Source organism: Nannobrachium achirus (genome assembly GCF_963921795.1).
Source record: "Nannobrachium achirus genome assembly, chromosome: 24".
NCBI classification, from domain to species: domain Eukaryota; kingdom Metazoa; phylum Chordata; class Actinopteri; order Myctophiformes; family Myctophidae; genus Nannobrachium; species Nannobrachium achirus.
The window spans coordinates 41,384,130-41,404,499 of NC_137831.1; the positions used below are offsets into that span (position 1 = coordinate 41,384,130).

Genomic DNA, 20,370 nt, shown 5'->3' on the forward strand with positions numbered 1-20,370 from the left:
TACATGTCTGTCTCACACTTAAAAGTGATATAAACTCTTAATGGTGGCGTTTCTATCAAGTCAATCACTTAAAGAAGGCTGTGTCTTGTGTTTTGTACTCTTGTTTTGTGTTTCACCCCCCAGTTGTTTGTTTGTCTACGTTTTGTCGAGGAGTTGCGTCACCCATGCAGTTCAATAGACGTTGAGGCCATATATTTCGTCGTACGACGGTTCTGTCGCCCCTAGGGGTCCTCCCTATGTTCCCCACTCCCCCCCCCCCCCCCCCCAAAAAAAAAGGTTCTATGTTCCCCACTTCCCCCCCAAAAAGGTTCTATGTTCCCCGCTCAACCATAAAAATAATCTATTCTATGTTCCCCACCAAAAGAAATAAGTATATGTTCCCAACTCATGCAGGAAATGGTGGGATATCTGGGCACTAAAGAACATGTGGGCAATCCTAATTTAGGTGCCCAGATGTCTCCACCCCTAAGTGCCCACTCGTCTAGGTGCCCACTCGTCCAGATGTCCAGGCTCTGTTCTCAACCTCCCCAGTCTCCTCCACCGCCTGGCCAGTCGTTAAGTCAAGAAGCCAAATAGCTCGTTAACGCAAACTTTTGTTAGGTTTCCAAATGGCTCTTGTGTGTTTGCTTTCACCCAGATGCTGCAAACACAGGCTACTGTTTAAAAGGTGTCTTTGGGCCAGCAGGAAGCAGCATTGTGTGCGAGTCCTCCCTCTTGTTTGTGAGACAAAGTTTGCATTGTCTGTAATTGCATTGTCTGTCGTTTAAATGTCCCATGTTGAAAGGGAGCTTTAACAGTGCATGGCTTTTGTCAGTTTGAGGACAGCATGAAAGCACTACTAGTCTTTTGTGCATCATTCCCCAGACTGCATGGAAGGAGAGCGGACACTGGACAGCTGATCTGAATCACAGCACACTGTCTGAAATCAAACCACAGTACACATGAAGGAATTCATCCGTGGTTCACAAGTATCCTCAATTGGCTAAGAAGCGGTGTAGTTATGTGGGACAGACAGACTTGACAGAAATATAGGTAGAACTCATAATGTAGGCAAAACTTCTTTCAGTGGGTATCTGCCAGTGGGGTGTGAATTTCACTTGGTACGCTGCTGAGGTTTTTTAGAGTATTATTGGCAAGTTCAGAGGTGAAATGTTTGGTTAAGCTGATAAGTAGGCTGTATCTGAGTCTGCACCAACGTGAGCATGTAGTTTAGAAGTCAGGGCTAATGCTTGGCCGTATCTGAAATTTGTATTATTACATTTCGGTTTGCCTAAATCAATATGGGCCAATTTAATTGGGACGCTTGTGACCACAGTGTCATGGGGTTCGAACGTGTGGCGCCTTGTAGGAAGTGAAGTCTTCCTAAATGAGTCGCCTCATTGTTGTCTTTATGTGTGATTTGATAACTGCGATTATGTAACCTAGATATTATATCCACCTATTTGTGGCACTTGGGGATCGGGACACACCTGAGTCCTCTTTTGAAACAAAGAGTTGATAATACGTTTCACTCTGACAATGACATTCTTCTTTGTTGCCTTTTCTTCCCATGATATTTTGCGCAACCAGGGTTTGCCCTCGGAAAAATAAAAGCTTGAAATAGAGACTCTTGAATATCGATCAGATTGTTTTCGGGAAGAAACCAAACACAGCTTGAACTGGGGCATGTGGAATTGCATGCCATGTAAAGGGACAATCGGGATTCAAATGGCTTTGTATATAAAGCATTGTTCTGATGCCTAATATTTGCAATGCCACTATTGTCTTGATGTGAATAAGAGTTACTTAACATAATTTAAATAGTGTATGCCATTTGCCACAACGCGCTTAACATAGATCAAGAGAAAAAAAATAGACCTGAATCTTAACATTGTGCTGGCATTTTTTTACTGAGCCATTTAACACTCCTTACAGATTTCTAAGTACTTTAGCATTGGTAATATTTTTGGGCTATTCAAATGCGTATACTATTAACTAATAACATAACCGGTTAACCCATTTAGAATGTGATTTGGGTCTGGGACATTGCCCGAAAACAATTCTGTATGCTTGAACACATTTGATGTCAACACAACTTTTAGCTCTTAATCATGGACTCTATGCTCACTTTGATCTGTGATCACACGTAAGTGTCCTAAACAGGGTAGGTAATTGTATGACAAAAGGGGAAACGGATGTTCCTTTAATGTAGACACTTTTTAGAAGTAGTCCCAAGGACTGCAGCTCATTCCCAAGGACTGCAGCTCATTGAATGCTCTCAATCATCATAGTCTGTTGAATTTAACATTGCTCTTTTCCTGAACTGAACAGGCATTAGCCAAACTTCTACTGTTGATTGGACAGCAGAGTTATCATGCACAATAGACTCAAGCGCAGCTACCCCCTCAAACAACAAAGGGAAAAACGTGAATTGCCCCCAATCACTACACCAGTTTAGCCCATCCACCCAAACTATACCCCATATACTGTAGTTGCAGCTTGCCAGCTAATTGCGACTGTCAGGTCGCAGTTACTAATTGAAAACCAGTCAGTATGTCCGTCACGTCACACTTTTGGCCCTACTCTTATCTCCGGCACCGTTGCCCCTATCCATGACAAACTTTGCAGTTTGCACACACACTCCTTGGCTGGCAAACCACAACCTCCGCCCCTGATTTCTCACATGCCCCTCTTCTAGCGCCACCATGAAGTTGCAGAGTGTATTCATGCGACCTGACAGTCGCTTATCTCCCGATTAGGGAGTCTTACTGATACTTTGATGTTGGCTCTAGCTGCGGAGGTCTGGATTGATGGAAACTATTTAGAATATTGACTTCCAGCAGTGCTGTTGACTTTTTTAAAACATTTTTTAAATTGCTTTTATTTGATGGGTTTCAACCACGGCACTGACGCTTTTTGTTATATGAATTGTGTCCCAAAGCCCCCGAGTAAAGCACTCACGACATGAATTCAGCTTAATGTTTGACATTATCAGTCTTTTACTTTTAATAAATGCTTGAGTCGTTCATCCCCAAAGTTTAAAGCACTTGCCACAAAGCTATCCTGGGCAGGCGACATAACATAGTGTTTTAACATTGAACTAAATGTATTACAAGGTCGGGTGGATCATTTGTATTTAATCAGGCGTATACACCCAAAAGGTTTACCACATGCCCAGTTTGTCTTGTTTGCTATTTGATGTGACTGGTTGTTGAACAGTAAAAAGCACTGATCTTTAATGGTTCTCATCACCAGTGTACATCTCTTTGCTTGTCTCTTCCCAGCGCGGGTCTATAGAACATTGGCATCATGAGTTGGAGCTTCATAACACGGTTCTTGGATGAGATATCCAACCACAGCACCTTCGTGGGGAAGGTGTGGCTCACGGTGCTACTCATTTTCCGCATTGTGCTGACCGCGGTTGGAGGTGAGACTAGGGGTGGGCGATATGGAAAAATAAAATATCACGATATTTTCCCAAGCTGTATCATGATACACGATTTTATCACGATTCTTTTTCACGTTGGTTTTTATGGTTATTTTTCAAGGTACTTGACAAAAACTAGACTCTCTGGGTTCCTTTTGGGAGGTCTAAATTGAACTTTACAAGTCTGTAACTCTGACAGTATACAAATGAAACCAAATGGACCCGTAAGGGTCCATTTGGTTTCATTTGTATACTGTCAGAGTCAAATGGAGACCTTGACATTTTAAAGTTTGAGAACTACTGATTTAGACCAAAATGCAGGTTCAAATTGAATTCTGCAATGAATGTCTGTATTAATGATTAAACAGGATGTTTTACAAGGCTACAGTACGATACCTCTGAAAATGCATATCGTGGAGACATTGTACCGTCTCAACGATAATTATCACCATATTGCCCACCCCCAGGTGAGACCATCTACCACGATGAACAGAGCCAGTTCACGTGCAACACTCAGCAGCCTGGATGTGAAAACGTCTGCTACGACGCCTTCGCTCCACTCTCCATGGTCCGCTTCTGGTCATTTCAGGTGAGCTGTTTTTTTATACATAAAACATGCTGGAAATCTTTAGGCCTTTAACTGGTTGCCATGGGGAATATTATAGGGCTTTTTAACAAAAGTATCACTTACAGCAGTGGTTCTCAACCTGTGGGACGGCCCGGACGGGACCCTCGGGAGTCCCCAAATTATTTTGTGGGGTCCCCAGATGATTAACTTAATATGCAAATAGTTTTCTCACTCAACAGTAAACAAACCAACATAACGTTTAAGTCTATAGAGGGCATCTGCACATTTCTAAAGTGACAATTTAAGGACTTTTTAATGGCTCTAAAATGACAAATTAAACATTGACCAAATTGTCAAATATTAGTGGCAGAAACTGTGAAAATAGCCGATCTACATGCTCACAACGCCTCACAACTGTGAGCCTGTAGATCTGTTATTTTCACAATAGAACCGTGTATTGTTATAGAAAATGTAATGCCTCAACTCTTAGTGCACTAGATGCAGTATTTGAATTTGCTGGTTATTTAGACCTGGCATTAAAATAAAATGGGGTTTTAAGTGGTTAAAAGAATAATTACAAATAATGTTTTTACACTAAACATGATTTTATGATTTGTCTATCCAGGTCATCATGATTACCTGGCCCACCATCATGTACCTTGGTTTTGCCATGCACAAGATCGCCCGCATGGGGGACAGCGACTACAGGCCCCTCAACCATGGCGGGCGCAGGAGGATACCTATTGTGAACAGCAGGCCGGACCGGGACTACGAGGATGCGGATCTCGACGAGGACAATCCCATGATGGAGGAGGAGATTGAGCATGAGAAGGAGAAGGAGCCACCTGCAGCAAGTAAGATGAACATTCTCAACTTGAGTTGAAGTTGCTAATTGTCAGATTCCACTGGTTTTACCACTGTAATCCTGGCATCACCATTTAAACCAGGGGTTTTCAAAGTGGGTGACGGGGAACCCTGGGGTGTCGCGACGGCAGTCCAGGGGTGCCGCGAGATCATTTGATAGTATTTGGAATTTATTTGGACACCTGAAAGAATATTTAGTATCATTTTAAACTTGAAGTACAAAGTTATTTTCAGTCAGTTCTAACCAAAATGGCTATAATCTCAACGGTTTCCTTGCAACATAATCACTAAAATATTGTCACTGTCGGGCAGAAACCTTGTATCTCCAAGTTTCAAATTTGTACGTCTTTTGGTAAAGCAAAGCCCCGCTTCATCATACAAGACTGTCGCACAAAACTAGTGAGAACAGCCGATCTACAAGCACACAAAGCCTCGCGATGCGTGCTTGTAGATCTGCTGTTTTCACTCGTTTATTTTATAGATGATAAATGCAAAACAAACGGTTTTGGACATACAGGGTTTCCACCCGACAACAACGATATGCTATAAATATAAGGTGCTGGGAGTGAAAATTATAATGTAGGGGTGCCTCGGATAAAAAAAAAATGGGGTGCCCTGAGACAAAAAAGTTTGGGAACCCCTGTTCTAAACATTAATGTAAAACGTCACAACCAGATTGCGATAAAGGTGAATGAAACAACTTGGTGGCATTATCCAGGTCAGATGTTTATGATCACGTGTCTGTCCTTCAAGGTGGTGCAGCGAAGCATGATGGACGGCGTCGGATCCTGCGTGATGGACTGATGAAGGTCTACTTGTTCCAGCTGGTGTCGCGTGCATCCTTCGAGGCGGCCTTCCTCTTTGGCCAGTACACCCTGTATGGCTTTGAGGTGCTGCCCTCTTTCATCTGCAAGCGCGACCCCTGCCCACACACTGTTGACTGTTACATCTCACGACCAACAGAGAAGACAATCTTCCTCCTGATCATGTATGTAGTCTCTTTCCTCTGCCTGCTCCTCACCTGCCTCGAGATGGTTCACCTGGGCGTAGGGGGCCTTCGCGACACCTTCCGCCGCCGCGCCACTCTCAGGTCGAACCCGCGACCTCCTGCCCCGTCCACACGGCGCCCGCTCGCCATGGCCCCTCCGGGTTACCACGCGGTCACCAAGAAGGATCACTGCAGCAAGCTGAGGGAGGGAGGGTCCCTGGGGGACTCGGGCAGGGCCAGCCCACCGCCCAGGGAGCTGGAGAGGCTGCGACAGCACATGAAGTTGGCCCAGCAGCACCTGGACCTGGCCTACCCGATGGAGGAGGGGGGGAGCCCATCACGTAGCAGCAGCCCTGATGTCAACGCTGCAGCGCAGGCTGCCGCTGATCAGAACCGGCTCAACTTCGTCCATGACGAACTCAGCGATAAAGGTACAGCTAATATTATTAACTGATAATGTAAGTAGCCGATCTACAAGCTTCAAATGCATCACAACGTACTGTGAGCTTGTGGATCGGCAATCTTTGAAAAAGCGGTTAATTCTACAAATCAAAAGGCTTTATACAAAACAAAGGGCATACAAATGGTTATTAGAGAGTTAAATAATGGGTAATTAGACTTGAGTTAAAGCTTCAATCTGTAGTGATGTCATTACGTGCGCATCCCGCATCAAAAACTCATTCAAGTCGCCCAGGGACTCATTCATGTCATGGTCCTGGGGTCCCGGGGATGCGCCTCCATTGGAGTCCATGTTAAAATAATTTACCGGGTCGCGGTAAAAGAAAAACATTTTAAAATTCCACAGACACCACCATTGTTCATGGGTGAAAGCATCCTACTTTACCCTACGTTAACACAAATAAAATCCACGTAGAAAGTCTTAAACAGGCGATAGAAACATCAATGTTTTTATTCCACCAACCTCCGACGCCATTTTGCACGCCCGAATTCATTAGGGGCATATGTTTTAGTAGTTCTAAGTTCAAACATTAGCCAAATTGTAAAACAAATATAAGAAATAGGCAAATATTTTGAAAATAGTCGATCTACAAGCTCACAGTGCTCGAAAACATTGTATTGAGGACTCATAAAACTTTTCTGGGACCCACTTGAATGACCACCTGTGGGTCCCGGGACCCATTACATTGAAAACCTAGTAACATCACTGCTGATGTACTACCTCGGATATCTCTCCAAGATAGCGCCGCCCATGGCTGCTGTGGTGACTATGAAAAATGTAGTATGCCAAAGCAAATTCCTATGTGTATTACACAATGGTTAATAAAGAAATCTGAATCTGAATCTGGTCTCCCACATTCTACCACTCGTCCAAGAGGCAATTGCAGCCTCTCCTTGGGAGATGATGTGACAATACTACTTATCAACCAGTAGGGTCTTTGACTATGGAGACTACCTCTAACCACTGCAGATGTTCTAGTAATATTAATTAAAATCATTATTTTAATGAAGCAATCTGGAACTTGAATGAATGAATAAAAGATGATATATAATTAAACTGCATTACAGCACAAGAATCAAAAACCTCAGTAAAAAGCAGCAGCAAAAGAGGTTATTACGGATTTGGAGTTTGTTACAGATACAGTATGTGATGTATAAGAACGGAACTCTTCACATTTACTAAAAGGCAACAAAACAGCATGCTTTCAATTGAAACTCAAGTATCTGCAAGAAGAATTTACCATACATTTCTTTCATCCCCTTTTTTTCCCCTTTTTTCTTTTTTATCCATTAACTGATGACCCGGTTATCAAATTATTGGCTCATGAATGTGACAGAAACCAAGCTTAATGGGGTGTGTAATTGATCTGGATGAACTACTCCTATAGGCACTGTATGCTTTGTATGAGGAATAGTGAAAATACACCAAGGTCAGTCTCATCGCAATTTGTTGTGGGGTGGAAAGAATTATGCCCAAAATATGGGTGCTACGTTTAATTGAGCCCCTTTTCCACAGGCCCAACTCCACACCGCCCACTTGTGCCAGGTTTTCCCACTACAAGGACGTGGGTAGAGTGGTGTGAAAGTCGTACTAAACATGGTACTAAAAAGTATCCAATCTAGAGTAGGTCTGAGCTAGGCCAAACAGGGCCAAACACTTCATAATGACTGATCACTCACTGACTTTTCATTTAGAACACCAGGATATAGTTGTAATACATGATAATAGATTCTATTATAATCTATTATAGTGTATTATAATTATAATAGTAATACATTAATACTTTATAGTGTATTCTAATCACAGTTATAATCCATTTTAGTATATTATAATTTAGGATAGTTGTAATACAAATTTTATGTAGTGTAGTGTGGTGTGGTGCTAAAGCTGCAGTCGAAATGGGGCTCCTAGGGAGTGTAGCCCTAACCCAGTCTTTGTGATGTAGTTGTGATGTACAGTAGAGCAGTGGTTCTCAAAGTGGATTCCAGGGACTCTCTGTTCCTTTTATGGGGGTCTAAATTGACCCTTACAAATCTGTAACTTTGTCAGTGTAGAAATGGAACCGTCCACTGTTAAGGGGAGACCTTCAAATTTCAAAGTTTGAGAACCACCGTTGTAGAGATCATAGATTTCAGTTTTCTAATGATACCCTCTTCTTTCCTAGGAGTACATGCCTGAGCGATGCATGCTTCCAGACTCAAGACGTCTGTCTTGTCATTTCTACTGGCCCTGGACACGGGGGAAGCACATTATGGGAATGCAGTCAGACCACTGAGAGCGACTGAAGTGTGTATGCTTGTTGTGCGTGTGTCTGGTTTTGTTAGTGGATGAAAGGGAAAAATGCCTTGTCAGTATTAAAGGGCCAAAAAAAAACAAGACTCAAATCTGAGCTGCGTTTGTACACAACGCCACAACTTGAATTTCTGCCAAATATTTTGGTCTTGAGTTTCAGCTTGCCGGTCCACACCTACACCTTGACAGTGCCCCGTAGTGTTCTTGTGTACACACTCTTTTATTTCAATCCCATTCTTTCTTTTTTTTGGGGGGGGGGGGCCAACGTTCTCATGTTCATGTTCATTGGAAGCCTTACTGATCTTCAAACGGTTGTGCTAATTGTACTTTAAGTTTTCCTAATGAAAGGATTGTTGCGTTAATTGCACACTGTTAAGACTTGTTACTGGCTGTAATTAAGACCGAAAAGAATGAATGCTGCCTATGGGTTCTGTTGTTTTTTTGTTTGTTTTTTTGTTTTTTGTGCGTGCATGGACATGGACTTATTATTTATTTAGTATGCAGGAAGGACCAAGTTTAATTCCAATAATATTTATAATTGTCGGTCTTTATTATTGTTTGTCATTGTTTCACCAAGTTCCAAGCCGTTAGTTTGTTCAAGTTAGCCAAAACGTTTACCTGAGAAATGCTTGAATTCTGTCTACCTTTTTTTTTCATGACAACTTCCATATTACTTAAAGGAGCTATAGCCAGCTTTTTCTTGAAAAACGGATGCTAAAATAAAAATGTTTTGAAAACATTTTACAAAAAAATATGCTTCATATATGTGTTTCTGTTCAAAAATGTCCACAAAAAGCGTAAAATAATGATAAAATAATCATTTTTGCAATTGTCAGGCTGACACTTTGTTTACATCATACTCTATTCTTTTATATGGATTGATAGGATGTAAACAAAGTGTCAGCCTGTCAATTGCGAAAATTATTATTTTATCATTATTTTACGCTTTTTGTGGCCTTTTTGAACAGAAACACATTTGTTTTTTTAATAAAATATTTTCAAACATTATTTTTTATTTAGCATCCGTTTTTCAAGAAAAGGTTGACTATAGCTCCTTTAAATCAATAGCTTGTTACGTGACCTGTTCCGTCAGGCACAAAGGTTAAGATTTAAAGTGTAGACTGCAGCTACCTTAGTTCTCACAAGTAAATATCACTATCGGAATTTTATTTCAAAAGACTGCAGGGAACGGCACTTTAACATTTGTCTAACTAGGTACGTGTAACTTTAACCAGAAATCAGTTTTTGTGTTGTGTTCTGTTGAATGCACACATATATTTTGTAAGCACAGAGGATCAGAGAAATGCCTTAAGTCTTTGTTTAAAATTGAAACAAGCACCCCTTATTGGCTGTTAAGTTATTTGTTTTTATTGCAGAGAGAAGCAGGATTTTATACTTTGTCGTACGATGTGTCTGGCAATGTTCCATACAAACAAATGCTCTTTTTAGTAAATCCGTTTGGCACACCTGCAATGGACAGGTGTAGGCAGTCGACAGTCAACGTGAGCAAAAAATTAATCCCCACACAGTCTTCACTTGGAGCCATATACGTATATGTATTTATGTATTTTCTTTTTTATTTTATTTTTTTATTTTTTTTGCTTATCTCATGGCGAAAGCTCTTTAAAAATGACCTTTTTAAAGAAGGAAGGATCGTAAACAACTGATTTGTGCATGAAAATGCAAGGTCAAATGACAAGCAGAAGGAGTATATAGTGTAAGTGTGAGATTACGCACTGAAATGAGCAGCTTTGCAGTGCCATCAGTCAGTGGCAGAGCTCTGTAGCATGTTGTCATAGATATGGGTGAGCTCTTAACTATCGTACGACAGTATAAATGAAGGCATTACGATGAGGTGTAGGCCTTCCTGTAATCTTCCAGTTCTACTCTGAAATTCCAATTTACACTACATACTGCTTTATTTGATTTTATTTCCTCTTCTGTGCATTTTGTAACTAGATATTATTCTGTTCAGAGAAAATAAACTTTGAAAACTTGTCAAACTCAGAAGGTATTGAGTTTTAATGGTTTATCGTTAAACGGCTATTTCAGTACTGTACTTGAGGATGCATTAAATTAACAATTTAAATGCTAAATTAATGTATAAACCTATGCTCTTATGTGTGACTTTGGTTGTCCTAATGACATTCTCCATTTTAATGATTGAATAGAGGTAAACTACATTTTCTATGTTGGCTCTAGCAAGGCTTGGTTACCTGTCATCTCCCACGGCACTATGCTGTCTTGGAAGTGTAGCCAACACTGCCCTCTAAAGGTGTAGCGCAAGTACTAAGTCAAGACCTACAAGCTTTCAATGACAAGTGGACAGTTTTATTGGATTTCTTTATTGCGACAGAGTAGGCTAGACCATTGGTTCTCAAAGTGGCGTCTGGGGACCCCCAGGGGTCCTTGAGGGAGTTCCAGGTGCTCCCCAGCTAAATGATAGTTAGGAGCCAAAGGGATGGACCTTTCTGGGTCTGTTACTCAGAGTGTAGCCTACAAACGGAACCAAATGGACCTTAATCTCAAGAACAGAAAGGAACAAAACAGAGGGGGCTGTTTTTCCCTCAATTTGGTTCCATTTGTACACTCTCACGAGTTAAATGAACATTGATTTTACAATATAAATTGGGGTCTCAGATAGAAATGCCATTAAATGGGGGTCTGTTACCCTAAAGTATGTCAAACTGGGGGTTCCTTGAAATTAAAATGGTTGTGAATCAACTGCTAGAGCCGTAAAAAAAAAATCTTAAGGGGGTCTGCCGACTAATAAGTGTCAATTTGGGGGTCCTTGGCAGTTTAGTATTTCACCATGGTTAAACATTCACCCTCGTCGAACAAACGGAACATCGGACAAATGTTATGTCGCAATATCGTCACGCTCCCATTATCTGGTCTGATATGGTCTGCGTGTCAATTGGTCCAGAATTCTTTAGGCTCTTGTTTGTATGGCATGTATATTGATAAAACGGTGAAACTGATGGATTTCTCTAGTTGAATTTAATTGTACAAGTAATAATGGTGAAGATTAACTATCAATTATTTAGCTGGGGATCTCCCTGGAACCCCCCCCCCCCCCCCCCCCCCCCCCCCCCACCACCACCACCACCACCACCACCCCACATTTGAGTGGACAGGTGGCGCCAATACTCTCAATTGGGTGACATGTTCTCTGTCTCACAGGTGGAAAAATACTCAAATAAGTAAAAGTATCAATACTGCAACTATGCACTACATCTGTTACTGTAGAAGTGGTTATCAAATTTAACTTGAGAAAAAATACAAAAGTATTGGCATCTTGGCGTTTTATAAATGGCAGATCTACAAGCTCACAAGCTTGTACAGATAGCCTATTTACTTGCGCCAGCAGAGTGTGCAAGTACTGTGTTTTGTCATGTATCTGTTTGTGTTGGTGCCTGTAGCCAATCAGGGACCAGCATTCCTGGGGATGTCACCATCAACAGCCAATGAGGGACCAGCATTCTTGGTGATGTCACCATTAACAAGTGCTGCCTGATATAAATGGATGGAGGTGGGTGAAAGTGGGTGGAGGTAGATGGAGTTGATTGAGGGGAGGTGGATGGCGGTGGAGGAATGTGTGTGTATATGTGGGTGGAGGTGGTTGAAAGTGGTTGGAGGTGGCTGGAGATGGGTGGGGGTGGGTGGAGGTAGGGCTGTCACAATTATTACATAATCGTCTAATCGCCATTATTTGACATAAATCGCAATTATTTTGTCAATCGTTTACATGTTGAAAAATTCAAAACATTTTCAAAAATTGTGGAAATATTTCCACTATCAAGGTTCTTTTTCGAGTGTAAAGTCGTCAAATATGTCAGTAATTTCTTTGTATATTTAGGTTATGTCATATCTGCAACGTCAAAGCCTACAAGCCAAACAGGAATGTAATTGTCAGTGACAGAAACACAGTTAAATCGTTAATCGTAAATATTTGAGTGACAATTAATCGTCATGTAAAATGTCATAATCGTGACAGACAGCCCTAGGTGGAGGAGCAGCGTTCTCGGTGATGTCACCGACCAACAAGTGCGATATAATTAACCCTCTAGATGTCTCGTACCCACATACTCGCATGCTTGGTGACCTGATATCAATAACACAGCACGCTCTGCTGGCGCACAAGTAGACCATACATGGACACGAGTGCACAAGATGCAAGTTGGCACCTCGACAGAGTGCAGTTTAGTTTCAAATTGCAAAAGTTTAAATAGGGCTGAAGTGGATACAGTAATGTATGTTTTGTAATAATCAAAATTAAGAAAGTATATAATGTCAACCCCTGTAATGTGTTGTTTGAGTGCAATCTTTAATAAAAACAATGTTACAAAAGAAATAACAATAATCAAAATCTACAAAGTAACTATGTTTTCAAATAATTGTAAAAACACTTATTTGGGGAGGTATAGCTCAGGGGTATAGAGAAACCGTCATTAGAGCACGAAGGGTTCCCGAAGGGTTCCCAGTTCGAATCCGGGCTCCCCCAGAGTTAATGTCGAAGAGTCCTTGGGCAAGACTCTGAACCCCTAGTTGCTCCCGGTGAGCAGGTTGATGCCTTGCATGGTTTCCTCCACCACCGGTGTATGAATGTGTGCGTGAATGTAATGCACAATCTATATAAAGCGAAAGCGCTATATAAATGCACCATTTATCATTTACACAATATTTGCCACAGATGTAGTGGAGTAGAAGTAAAAGTACAGAAAAATTGAAATACTCCAGTAAAGTAAAAGTACCTCAAAAATGTATTTAAGTTGCCTTCAGTACTTTTGTACAAGTTACTGTCCACCACTGCTCCTTGACAACTCAACCATAAAGTCGATGGATTTGTTAATGCTTGTGCTTCAGTTTGTAATTGGTGATTTCGTATAATGATATAAAGGCAATGTATCTATTTTAAGCAATCATTCAGCCTGCACACAATAACCTAGATCATGGGTCTTCAACAGGGGGTCCGGGACCCCTAGGGGGTCCTCAGAGTTACTACAGGGGGTCCTCCAAATCTTTGAGTGATAGAAAGCTTTTTCCTCCTTTTTTATATTAACCACTCCATATTCGGAGAACTTTAGCCAAAAATAGCTAAAAGCTCACAACGCCTCGCAGCGAGAGCTTTGGTGTAGAGGGGGAAAAGAGCAGACTAAGTACAGAGAGAAAGGTCAAGTTTATTAAGTATTGACTTAAATATCTGAAAACACAAATTGACATGAATCCAAAATACACTGATGATTGTGCTTGTCAAACGATGAAACTATATGGAATCTATGATAAGGTTGTACCCCCCGTCCCTGCTTCATCTCTCTCTCAACTAAGGGCTCCTCGGCCTGAAACCGTTGAAGACCCCTGACCTAGATGCAGGTGCACTCTTCCGCTATGATGTTGGGCAGGGTCTCGTATTTGAAGGAGTACCCTCCGTCCGACGTGGTGGTGATCCTCAGGTCCTTCATGGTCCCGGGGACCGGCGCGCAGCACTGCTTGATCCCCAGCACGGAGGCGGCGCGGTCCCACGCCGAGCAGTTCCCCACGCAGTACTGGAACGTCAGCGCCTTGGGGTGGACGATCCAGTTGTCCCAGCCCAGCTCCTCGAAGTTGATCTCGATGTCCTCGCGGTTGCAGTCGCTGTGCTGCGGTCTGTCCTGCGAGTAGGGATGGGACGATATGAAAATGTCATATCCCGATTATCGTGACAAAAAGAAATTGCGATTTACGATATTATTATCGCGATAATCAAAATCCATTATCCTGGGCGGAACATTTGCCAAAAAATAGCTGATCTACAAGCTCGGTTGTGAGCTTGTAGATCTGCTATTTTTCTTTAGATATTTGATAGAGAGTGAAAAAAAGACTATCAAGTAGGCCTACATATATTACAAGTACCTTTTAAGCAGCTCCGCAAATAAAAGGTGAATCGATCCCAGTGCATGGCGGAGTACGATATCACGATAAATAAAATCTCCCCGATTACCGTGAGAGTTTTTTATCACGATAAGCGATAATATCGCCTAGCGTCCCATCCCTACCTGCGAGGGGCGCTGTAGCAAGTCCACGGCGGAGGGCGACCAGGGGACGGGGCCTCCGGCCGTGCGGCGCGGCGAGCGGTCGGGGCCGCCCCGCGGGCCGGCGTGAAGGTGAACGAAGGGCAGCTTGTCCGACTCGTTGGCGTGGCACTCGCAGGCCGCGCAGCGCACCTGCAGCACAAACGGCCCTTCCGAGATGGCGTCTTGGAGGTCCCGCCCCAGGTGGTAGGTGACCCAGCCGTCCGGGGTCGCCCTGGACGGGGCCTCGGCCGCCTGGAGCAGACGCTGCTCCGCGGTGAGGATGAACAGAGGGGCAGAGGAGTTGGACGTGGCTCCTTCCTCCCCCGCGTAGAACCAGAAATGGGCCGAGGTGACCAGGGACTCCTGGCTGTTCAGGGACGGCTGGAAGTAGTAGGTGAAACAGCTGGAGGAGGTGGTTTCCTCGGAGCCGGGGAGAGAGTCTGAAAGATATTTCGAACATGGAGCAAAAGATGGTTTTATTAAGAATTGGTGCACATGCATGCAGTAGAGCAGGGGTCTTCAACGTTTTCAAACCGAGGACCCCTTAGTTGAGATAGAGACGAAGCAGGGACCCCCACAACCTTTTCATAGATTCCATAGTTTACTTGTTTGACAGTCACAGCACAATCATCAGTGTTATTTTGGATTCATGTCCATTTGTGTTTTCAGATATTTAACCACTTGAACCGTCAATACTTAACTTGACCTTTCACTCTGTACTTGGTCTGTTCTTTTTCCCCTCTACACCAAACCTCTTTGCTGAAAATAGCTCGATCTACAAAATCACAGATAGAGCTTTTAGATATGCTATTTGTGGCTACAGTTCTCTGAATATGGACACTAGGGTTCAAGTTGGAGGATTTGGGGGACCCCCTAGGGCAGTGTTTCTCAACCTTTTTTCTACATGGGCACACTTTTCACGTCCCAAGAATCCATGGGCACACCAACATAATACGGGGGTGTAAATATCGTCACTGTCGGGAAGAAACCTTGTATGTCCAAGTTTCAAATTTGTAAGTTTCTTCGCAAAGTAAAGCCCTGCTTCATTATACAAGTCTGTCGCACAACAGTAGTGAAAACAGCAGATCTACAAGCACACAACGCCTCGCACCGCGAGGCGTTGTGTGCTTGTAGATCGGCTGTTTGTTTTCACTAGTTTAAATCATTTTTAAAATGATAAATACAATACTGGCTTTCAAGCTGTTTCAAGGGGCACACTTGACCCTTCTCAGGGGCACACCAAAGGTCCCCAGGCACAGTGGTAGAGAAACACTGCCCTAGGGGTCCCGGACCCCCTGTTGAAGACCCCTGCAGTAAAGGGCTTATAAGACAAAGCTTCTCACCAGCACTGGGGAAGACAATAATCTGTGATGTTTCTGAGGGCTGGGGGTGTCGGCGATGGCGCTGGTCCACCCTGGATGACCTTGTGTGCCGCTGCCTGGCATCTGACCTCGCCGTGTCCCCGTCAGGTCCCTGCACGCCGGGCACAGGGGGCCGCTGCAGGCCCAAGCCCTGCAGCACCCGGTCCTTGAACCAGGCCAGCACCACGTCACGAGGTGGCTCGTCACCCTCTGTGCAGGACTGCGTCACGATAGTCGTCCACGCGGAGCTTAGGAGAAGCGCAACGCAGGGCAGGTGCTGAAGCCTCTTCAACATTGTTAAAAAGTGATTTACACTTGTCTCAAAGTCCTAAAACAAAGAAAAGGGGGGCTTGGGGTCCAAATGCTTCAGTGTGCAGTCAATAGTTTTGAATACTGCATGAATCGGCCAAGTAGTGATGAAAAAGCCGGTTTCACAGAATAATTGAGTGCATAAAAATCAAACAGTCTCTCGCAGACATATCGCAGTTGTTTTTTCTCTCACAAAGTCACTCCTCAATGCTTTCATTTTGACTTATTCTGCTGAAATAACCTGTAGGCAGGTCTCCAGCTGTCCCTCCCTATCTCTGTGACGTCGTTGTTTGGGTATGTTCGCGCTGTTATCTGTGTGTTTGCGCACGAAGGAGCTCGACTACAGACTGGGTCATTATCGTGTTGCCAGTGGACAGAAAGGAAGCTTGCACACAGGGACGTGCTGGCCATTGGTAAAAGCGGAACAACTCTCGAACGGCCGGTTCATTCCCAGCCGTTCCAGGCCGGCCATTAGGAAAAAAAAAAATATCGGCTTTCGTTCCATTTTGGGGGCTGGGCGGCCAACAAAGTAAATCGTCACTGTCGGGCAGAAACCTCGTATCTCCAAGTTTCAGATGTATACATTTTTTTCGCAAAGCCCTGCTTCATCATACAAGGCCATTGCACAAAAGTAGTGAAAACTGCAGATCTACAAGCACACAACGCCCGTTGTGTGCTTGTAGATCGGCTGTTTTCACTAGTTTAAATCATTTTTAAAATGGTTTTGGACATACAAGGTTTCCACCCGTCAATGACGAAATATAACTCATGTAATTGGCCCACTGGCTTGTCACTTGTCATGATCTGAAATGGCAAATCTTTGTGTAGCAGCAGCGCTATAGAGAGAGATCTCTCTCTATAGCGCGCAATGAGGGCCTCTACAACTCTTTTTCCCAGGCTGAATCAGGGGCCCAGCACGTCCCTGCTTGCACATGCTGACCTTGAGCACTGTTCTGTGACTGTTTCACACAGCGTACTGTCTGGTTCATGAGGAAATACGAACTGTTGCTAATTAAAACCCGGGTACACATTATTGTGTATCATTATTTTATGCTTTAACTATTGAAAAATAGCAGATATACAAGCTCACAGCGCGGCACCGAGTGCCGCGCTGCGAGCTTGTAGATCTGCTATTTTTGAAAAATCGTGAAAATTTGAATGTTGACCCGATTCTATAAGTGTCTTTTGAATCCTTCTAAGACTTTTTGAAAAAACCTATGTTTCTATGTCAGCAATTTGGCCAGCCATCGTCAAAGAAAAGGTCCTTTTCACTTAAATGGAGCTCAGCTAGTCTGTTCTTGAGAGACTACTGTGTCAGTGGTTCTCAAACCTTTTCATGTGAAGGACCCCCAAAATGGTATGCATTTTTAGTTCCAGGGACCACCCAGAAGCAAAATTTGAGTTACAAACGTTCGCTTTGAAAATACATAGTCAAAGATTTGCACACATTTTTAAGACTTTAAAAAAAATAGCAGATCTACAAGCTTGCGTATTAAGAGCTTGTATATCTGCTATTTTTCACTGGTTAAAGCATTCAATAATTCTAGACCTAAATGGGTTAAAAACAAATTAATTAAATATGAACCGAAGCCCTGTAGAAAATATTTCTTCTGCTTTTTCAAATAGGAAGTCTTTTCCCCAAACTTTTCAGTTACCTCTCCAGTGAAATTGGGTATAGTTTTACAAGGCACAGTAAAACTAAATATTATGGAAGAAAACCTTATTGCCGTCCATTGTTTTATAATTTATTTTGATGAGCTTCTGCCGAAAATATGTATTATTGACTTAAAAACTCAGTTTTTCGTTTCAAGTCAAACATGACAAAATGTAAACTTCCTTTTATTCATGACATGACCCCCAACGCCTCCCCCCTCCACACACACACACACACACACACACCTGACCTCCACGCCCCCAAAACCTCCTATCTCGTTATCTACGCTATATTCTTCCTAGTAACTCTAGGGGGTCCTTAGAGTTACTACAGGGGGTCCTCCAAATCTTCCAATCCTTTTTAGTGCCATATTCTGAGAACCAAAAATAGCAGATCTACAAACTCACAACGCCTCGCGCTGCGCTGCTTGTAGATCGTCTATTTTCGGCAAGATTCAAGTTTGGTGTAGAGGGGGAAAAAGCAGACTAAGTACAGAGTGAAAGGTCAAGTTAAATATCTGAAAACACAAATTGCCATGAATCCAAAATACACTGATGATTGGGCTGTTAAAAGATGAAACTATATGGAATCTATGAACAGGTTGTGGGGGCTTCATCTCTCGCTCAACTAAGGGGTCCTTGGCCTGAAACCGTTGAAGACCCCTGATTTAAACGGTCAAAGGCAACCTTGACAGCTGCTGTGAAAGTTTGTTTCTGAACCAAGCTGCCATGTGAAGAGAACAGCTGAATAGAACACCTTGTGGGAAAAGTGAAGCTTCATTCCAGAGACAGATAAAACCTAGAATGTAACACAGTCTATACAAATGTGACTGATACTACACTACAACATGAAGGGGTAAAAAACACCTGGCCTTGATTAATAACCCAATGCTTCGTCTCCCCAGCCGCTACAGCTGTGCGCTGCACCTCCGACCCGGCTTGATGTTGTTTGGGTGAGCTGTCTCGTTATCCGTGATTAATTCCTAGACGTTACCGCTACGTCTGTATTGTTGAGTCTCACATACTCCACCCCTCTCGTGAATATATCTGAAAATGTCTTTTGATATTATTGCGACCGTAGGTCGCTACTTAGTATGGAAGCTACCAGATCCTGTCCGTCACTCTAAATCCCTCTTCAATTTGTTTGTCACTCAAAATCCTCTTTAAGTTTAATTTGTCACTCAAAATCCCTCTATAGTGCTTGACTGTGTGCTTGTGACAACACTCATGTCACGATATGTCATCTATGTCCAGGGGCGTCACAAGGGGGGGGTTTAGGGGCTGAGTTACTAGGGCCCAAGGTGGAGGGGCCTTAATTATTTTATACTTTAGCTATTGTAAAATAGCAGATATACAAGCTCACAGCGCGCCACCGAGTGCCTCGCTGCAAGCTTGTAGATCTGCTATTTTTGAAAATGTGTGCACATCTTTGAATAATTGTATTTTAAGCGAACATTTGTAACTCAAATTTCGCTTCTGGGGGGTCCCTGGAGCTAAATATTTTGAGATGGGGGTCCGTGGCCAAGTACATATCATTTTGGAGGTCATTCACATGAAAAAGTTTGAGCACTACTGACCAAAAAATAAAAAAATAAATCAAAATAAGAGATCTACAGGCTCGCAGCGCGGCACTCGGTGCCGCGCTGTGAGCTTGTATATCTGCTATTTTTCAATAGTTAAAGCAAAAAAATAATGCGTTCCCAGTCTAAATGGGTTAAACCCCCTCCCCCTATGTAGAACATTCATGGGGGGCCCGCAGTGAATCCTTGTACCCAGGGCCAAGAATTCAGTGCGACGCCCCTGGCTATGTCATATAATGGAGTTCTACATTAGACTGATGCCAGCAATAGATGTCTTTGCCGGCTCCATATATGGAGCTAAAGATCGTCCTGGTCCAAATATGGAGTCCATGAGGTCTGACCCAATCAAGTCAGTAGGATATGTCGGGTAGCTCCACATATGGAGTACCAATATGCAGTGGTGTCAGTTCAGAAAAAGCTAAGGTATGGATGGCAACATGACTGGTGTCTTGCACGCGTGCCTTCACGCGCGTGCAACAGGTCATGATACATTTATTTTAAGAAGTAGGCCTACATTTTATTTTTTCCTCCGTTTCTACAGTTTCTTGGGCAGCCTGGAACAGTTGTTCAAGTGCAGCTAAACTTATGGCATGTTAGTAAACGTGCCACAATTAACAATAATAATGCATTGCACCTGTGCAGCTGACCTGCGGAAACTGGGAATATACCATTGTGTCAAGATGGGGAGAATACAAGTGTGGAGAGTACAATTATGGTACCTTGTTAAAGTGACCATTTTGTAAAATTATGCATTTGTAGTTATTTTACTGTAATTTAACAACACTAGAAGCTGGGGCGACCTGGCCAACTCGGAACAATGTAAATAGGGAATGAAT

General features: G+C 42.9%; 2 protein-coding genes across 2 annotated transcripts; one reads left to right on the forward strand and one right to left on the reverse strand.

Annotated features, from left to right (window-relative positions):
* Nucleotides 1-3,288: 3,288 nt before the first annotated feature.
* On the forward strand, nucleotides 3,289-6,280 carry LOC308280305 (gap junction gamma-1 protein-like; the record flags this gene model as incomplete). Its single annotated transcript, XM_080720564.1, has 4 exons — nucleotides 3,289-3,406; nucleotides 3,874-3,995; nucleotides 4,600-4,828; nucleotides 5,592-6,280. 4 exons carry the CDS (start codon nucleotides 3,289-3,291, stop codon nucleotides 6,278-6,280), a joined length of 1,158 nt encoding a protein of 385 aa, XP_080576690.1.
* Nucleotides 6,281-13,941: 7,661 nt separating this feature from the next.
* On the reverse strand, nucleotides 13,942-16,287 carry inha (inhibin subunit alpha; the record flags this gene model as incomplete). Its single annotated transcript, XM_080720569.1, has 3 exons — nucleotides 13,942-14,229; nucleotides 14,614-15,071; nucleotides 15,975-16,287. The coding sequence occupies 3 exons, from the start codon at nucleotides 16,285-16,287 to the stop codon at nucleotides 13,942-13,944; spliced, it is 1,059 nt and encodes a 352-aa protein (XP_080576695.1).
* Nucleotides 16,288-20,370: the final 4,083 nt, after the last annotated feature.